We start from the raw sequence: 6,401 nt of genomic DNA, 5'->3' as shown, positions 1-6,401 counted from the left end.
ACAGTTTCCTCTCATGCAATATGTATTTTAAGGAAGTTAAGGAGGTTTGAAGGCGCAAAATATGGGAGAAGGGAACGGTTATTTAAATTGTGTATGCACCTGAGTTATCACTGTAGACTGGCTCCTGCTACAGAGCAAACTGCATCTGAAATGTAATTTCAGGGAAAGACAGGTGTAAAATCTGCACCAGTGTTTTATCAGACACACATGGTGTGAGACTACAGCCAAACAGTCAGAGACAGAGAGCGAGAGAGGTGCTAATTAAAAGATGCATTACAACGTTACTTTAGCAGAGCTCTCAGCACCACAACACGAGACAAAAGAGCAGCAGTGCAACACCCTGTCATCTTTCACACAACCTTTTTGTTTCCCGCATGCCCCCCTGCCTAGTTCTCCTGACTTTGAATGGTTCAGCTGATTCAGTCCAGTGCAATGTGATTGAATGAGCCAGAAGTAGTCATTAAGTAGGCTGGGATATTATCCGTTTACAGAAATAATCCAGGCAAAGGGTCTTAACAGTTTAACTAATCTCCCACATTTCCATAACTCAGGTCAATCATGGATCTTTTTTGAGCTATTTAATGTAAAGTTACTCACATATTGTAGCTGTCCAATATTGTGTTCCAGTGGACTTTACAAATCTGTTTCTTTGTTTATTCATTTAAATTATTGCCTTAAGGCTGTGTTATTACAGTATAGGTCCTGTCAGTTATATTATAAATGTTGGTACTTTTATTTTGAAGGAGTAATGCAGGTAGGAGGCAAATAGACTAACTGTAGATTGGCAGACGGGTCAGTACTGAAGCACTAACTAATAACAAATGACTATGAAATTAGAGGATACAATAAGTTAATTTCAGGATATGTGGAGATAGATCCATAAATAAGAGACATCCACATCTGCACTGAACCTATTGAGTAGTTCTCAACACTTATCTGGGTGAAATTTAGGGAGATACTAAATGCATTAATGAGGATGAAAGTAAATTCTTAAACTGGATATGTTGGATCTTGCTGTGATATAACCTGGTGCTCTGGAAAGATCTGAAGAGTTTGCTGTGTTTTATATAAGTGAGGTTCAAAGCCCAGCAGTTGAAAAAAGATGAAGAAAAAAGATGCGGTCCCTTCTTTGATTGGAATATCATATTTTTCTCTCTATGAAAATATTTTCATTGTGGGATATAACTAAAAAAATCTGCACCAAACGACGTAATCAATCCCATGTCTGACTTGGACAAACGTGCGTTTTAAAGTATTGTTAAGTAAGTAATTGTATTGTTATATGTAATGACCTAGCTCATGGTGGATTCTTTGTTTCTTCTTTTTTTAATATATATATCTATATATATATATAGATATATATATATATATATGTACTGAAGCATCATGGTCTATGTCAGATGAAGAAAAAGCAAAATGCCAGAATTCAATTTTGGAGTTTACATTGTTACTTTCTAGTACAGTGTTGGAAGATAAGGACAGTTTGCTTGTTTTTTGGTTTTTAGCTGCTGTCTGAGAATACAAGGTGTTACTATATCAGTGATGGAGCTGCACAAAACAACAACAATATTGCTTTTAATGGAAAAAATGGAGCACATCTTCTTTGTAGAAAAAATGTTCAGCTGACTAGTGAAAACTGAATCCTTAGCAGATGGAGAAAGTTTGTGTGATGCATTGATCAGTGTGAAATGAGAAGACAGACAATGAACAGATTGCAGAGTGAACACCCAGCTTCTCTTGGCCCGTATTGCACACTGCGTCTCCATGACAGTTTACATGTCCTGCTGACACAATGCGCTTAATGATGGCGGGACAGCTTCTTCTCTCTTGCTGTGCACAGCCTCCACTCTGGAGGTGAGACATGCACAACTGACTCTAACTGATGAGTTTCAAAGAAGCTGGATATTGTTAAGACTGTTAACACATTGTAACAACAGTCTTTTAACAAAAATGTCCCCAGATTTTAATTTTGAGAAAATATCTTTGGCTCCTTTACTTTTTCATCCCTGTCACCCACTGCTACACACAATGGCTACACTCTCTGGGATGTTGGAATATTTTGTATTAAAGTGGCTTGTTGGTTCACAGCGCTTATAGACTTGGCTCCACATGATGTTGGTCACAAAAACTAAAAAAAATAAATAATCAAATCTGTAAGAGTTACATGCTTAAAGGTCCAATGTGTAGGAATTTCTCCCAACTAGTGTTGAGATCGCAATCAACTCTCTCATGCCACGCAGTTCAAAGTACCTTAAACAGCTATGGTAGCCTTCACGCTTTAAAAAGCCAGTCTTTTGCTCTTTTAATATCCTTTTTCTTTTTCTGCGCAAAGAAGAAGAAAAAAAAATTGGATTTTGAATATGCGTGGTCCTCCATGTTTCCTTCTTCAACCTTGCTGGGGCCAGGAAGTGAGGATATCCATTAGCAGATTAGCAGCACCTGTGAGTTTATCATGTGACAGCGAAAACGCGGAAGGCGGCGCAGTATTTCCTGTTTTTCCCTTAACGGCTTACGTTTAAAGATGGTGCATGAATATGTTGCAAAATGTGCAACTGCCTTAAAATGTTCCCTGCATATATACAATTTAGTATACAGTAGGATGACATTATCACACTAACTTTGCCATTTCTGTGTGATTCTTTAATATTGATTATTTCCTGGAGCCCCAATAGGTAGAGCTTAGAATTGCTAACTGGGCGAACTTGGCTGCATTTTAATGACTTTGAGCTACAGTAAAATTCATCATTGAAGTTAAAATTCCCAGTGCTGCGCACACTATGCAGCCCAGCTATTATGTATTCAAACAACTGTTAGGCCTAATGTTTTTTCCTTCAAAAATATGTTTTTTTTAATTTAAATTACTTATACATGCATCATTGTCTGCTAAATTAATTTAGCAGCTGCATATGATCACAATGACAAAATTGCTAACTCTGCCAGGGAACAAAAGGGGATTCAGAAATGTGACAGATGTGAGCAAGGAAAGCGAAAGACTGATTTGGGACATTATATTCTTGTCATGCAATCCAGCTGCTTCTATTCCTCATAAACAATCTCAAGAATTTTGATTTACCATTAGAGTTTGTGTCCCGGAATAAATTAAACATGGAAATTGTTACTTATATAATGTAGTCCTAGTCACTGCCTCTCAATCATTTCTCTAGATTGAATCCTCTATCAAGAATACAGACCCTGATGTTTTCAAATCAGATAGTCTACATGGTTATCATTTATAATGTTAAACTATGTTCATAAAGGACCAGGACAAGAAATATTGGTTTCATAAAGTGGGATAATATATGAAACATTATATTCTGCCAGACTTGGAGCAATAGTGGTTATTAATGAGAAAATTATTTGTTTGTGTATATGTCTGTGATGATTAGGGATGAGCCGAATCCAGATCTTTGGGGTTCGGCCAAATACCCTCTCCACTGTATCATATTCCTCTGAAACAGAATACCAAATCTTACTCCCATCCTCAGTCCATCAACACAGTAAAGACATTAATGAAGTACATCCACATCCTCTAAAATAGCTAAATGTAAGAACTTAATGTTGAATTATACATATTTAAAGACCCAATGAAACTATGATACCTATTGTATTTCTCCTAAGTCTCATTCAATGAACTCAAAATAGCTTCTATGCATTCATTCCCCACATGAAAATCATTTCTTTGACATTTTTCTGTGCTAAATTTACTTTTTTATTAAAAACTTTGTTATTAAATAGACGTATTCATAGATACAATAGTCTTGTATTGTCAGACCTATCTCCACAGAGCTGTGGAGTAAAGTCTGCTACACCTCAAATACGTTATGGGATTGGAGAAAAAAAATGCTCTGGGTTGTTTGCATTTCATGAAACCAATCACAACCGTCTTGGGCAGCGCTAAGTTCTGGACGCACTTAGTTCATAGCAATCCCAATAATCTGTTCCAAAACGTTCCAGTGGGAAAGTAAATGCCATAAACAGATTCCTTGCAAATATTTACAATCATTCACCAAAAGAACCAAGTAGGCGTGCCTTATTGCACCATTCACATTTTCTTCAAATCTTGCCGTTTTAAGCGTGTAGCTTGCTAGCTTGGAGGCAGTTGTTGTTTACCGATGTGAAGAACTGTTGAGAACGGCTTTTTTCCTGGAAATGTAAAAGTAAATCTTCAATATTGCTCTTTTTCTGTTGCAGGCCATACAGCTACTGGCTGAACTACATCCTCTCTATCATGTACTGCAGTGAAAACAACCACATCGGCTCCTACCTGGAGAAGACCAGAAGCTGCTCCTGCCCCTATGAGCACCCCCCCTGCCAGGGTGTGATCCCCTGCACGATGGGCGAGGGCACCTCCTGCGCCTCTTGCTCTTACGAGAACCGCTCCCGCTGTGCCACATGTAACCAGGGTTACATGCTGAGCCAGGGCGTGTGTCGCAACGAAGTGCCCGACTCAACCGATCACTACATCGGCTTCGAGACGGACCTGCAGGACCTGGAGCTGCGCTACCTTTTGCAGAAACGTGACAACCGCATCAGCATCCACGGCATCTTCGTCAGCAACGACGTCAGGCTGAATAACTGGTTCGACCCGTCATGGAGGAAGAGGATGCTGCTGACGCTGAAAAGTAATAAATACAAGTCCAACCATGTTCACATGCTCCTGGGGATGTCTCTACAGATCTGCCTTACCAAGAACAGCACTCTAGACCCCATGCTGTCTGTGTATATCAATCCGTTTGGGGGCAGCCACTCGGAGAGTTGGATCATGCCCATTGACCAGAACAACTACCCAGACTGGGAGAGGACTAAATTAGACCTTCCCTATGACTGTTACAACTGGACTTTGACTTTGGGCAACAAGTGGAAAACATTTTTTGAGACAGTCCACTTTTACCTACGTAGCCGGATCAGAGGGCCCTCAAGTACCGGGAACGGAACTGCATATTATGAACCCTTGGAGTACCTGGAACCGGGGCGAAATCTAGGCTACATGAAGATCAACAGTATCCAGGTGTTTGGCTATGGTATGCACTTTGACCCGGATGCGATCCAGGATTTGATTTTACAGCTCGACTACCCATATACTCAGGGATCGCAGGACTCTGCCCTGCTGCAGCTGCTGGAGATCCGGGATCGGGTCAACAGGCTTTCCCCCCCTGGAGCTCAGCCTCTGGACCTCTTCTCTTGTTTGCTGCGGCACCGGCTCAAACTGTCCACCACGGACGTTGCCAGGATCCAGGCAGCGCTGCAGACTTTCAGCGCCAAGCAGCCCAACTCGATGGAATATGAAACAACCAAATTATGTAGCTAATAAGTGGGCGGGCGGCCAGGTGCACAGATGGTAAAGCAGTTATCACACAGGCCTGAGGATGGTTAAGAGCAATTCTGGAGCCGAGCGAGGGACATTTGGGGGACATTTTCATTGTCGTCATGGATCTCCAGAGTGCGTTTGAGATTCTCATGTCAGCTTTTCGTATAAATTTGTACAACATTGTAGAATTGAGGAAGATTTCACCAAACTTGCCTCATAGCTTTTTTTTTCCTCTCTCCTGGTGAAAATAATAACTTTGACAGTTAACGATATAAATTTAAAACTCTATCACCACTGATATGTTGCCGTGAAACGTGTGCTGACGTTTGTAGGTTGCACAAATTTGAAAACGCTCACATACGTAAACAAAAGCTTTTGCTGATGAAGTATTACCCAAGCAATGTAATCATCTCACAGATATAAACATTTCAACACCAGCATGTTTTTTTGTTTGTACTTTTCCCGTCACATTCATTTCCCCTGTTTAGTATCAAGGCCCTCCCGTTTAACCTGGCACATGATGGACACCTCATTGTTTTTAGCTTTCCTTTTAACAATAAACTCACTCATTTTTTTAAGTGTACTACACATTTTTTAAGAAAAATACAAAAATAAACAAAATCAATAAATAGATGCTGTATTACTCCAGATTTGCTGAGAAAAAAATGACACCACGATCACGATTTATGTTACATGTGCTTTTATTTTTATAATGCTGTTGTTTGTGAAACAAAAAAACAAAAAAAAACTGTCAATAAAATGTATAATACAATTTGTTAATACACTAAATAAAAACATTTTTATGTGTGGTCTATAGATGGTTTACTTTTCATGCGAGAGATACTTATGACACTATGTTTCACAGCAAGTGTAATTATTGCCATTAATATAGAGTCCATTACATTAGGGTGTTAGAGTGTGACAGCATGCAGATTACAGAGGCACTGGAACTTGACTCAAGCCTTTTATTAAGGTTATAAATATTACCTCTGCTTTTCCTGCTATGGCATGCCAAATGTCTGCTGTGAAGACTATATGGGTTCTGTTTCTAACAATCAACAGCTGAGTTTGCTCAACCTTATTGTCAAGGATT

The 6,401-nt window shown here is 39.5% G+C and overlaps 1 protein-coding gene across 2 annotated transcripts in view; it reads left to right on the top strand.

The window, feature by feature from the left end:
• brinp3a.1 (bone morphogenetic protein/retinoic acid inducible neural-specific 3a, tandem duplicate 1) overlaps positions 1 to 6,069 on the top strand; it is a 48,747-nt gene extending 42,678 nt beyond the window's left edge. For both annotated transcript variants that reach the window (XM_032526364.1, XM_032526363.1), the window contains exon 8: positions 4,192 to 6,069. In XM_032526364.1, the coding sequence (XP_032382255.1) occupies positions 4,192 to 5,308 (1,117 nt within the window). In that variant the 3' untranslated portion in view covers positions 5,309 to 6,069. The remainder of the gene's footprint in view (positions 1 to 4,191) is intronic.
• Positions 6,070 to 6,401: the final 332 nt, after the last annotated feature.

Source organism: Etheostoma spectabile, chromosome 9 (assembly GCF_008692095.1).
Source record: "Etheostoma spectabile isolate EspeVRDwgs_2016 chromosome 9, UIUC_Espe_1.0, whole genome shotgun sequence".
NCBI lineage: Eukaryota > Metazoa > Chordata > Actinopteri > Perciformes > Percidae > Etheostoma > Etheostoma spectabile.
Note: the sequence above shows the minus strand (reverse complement) of the source record. Positions and strands in the feature narration are given on the sequence as shown.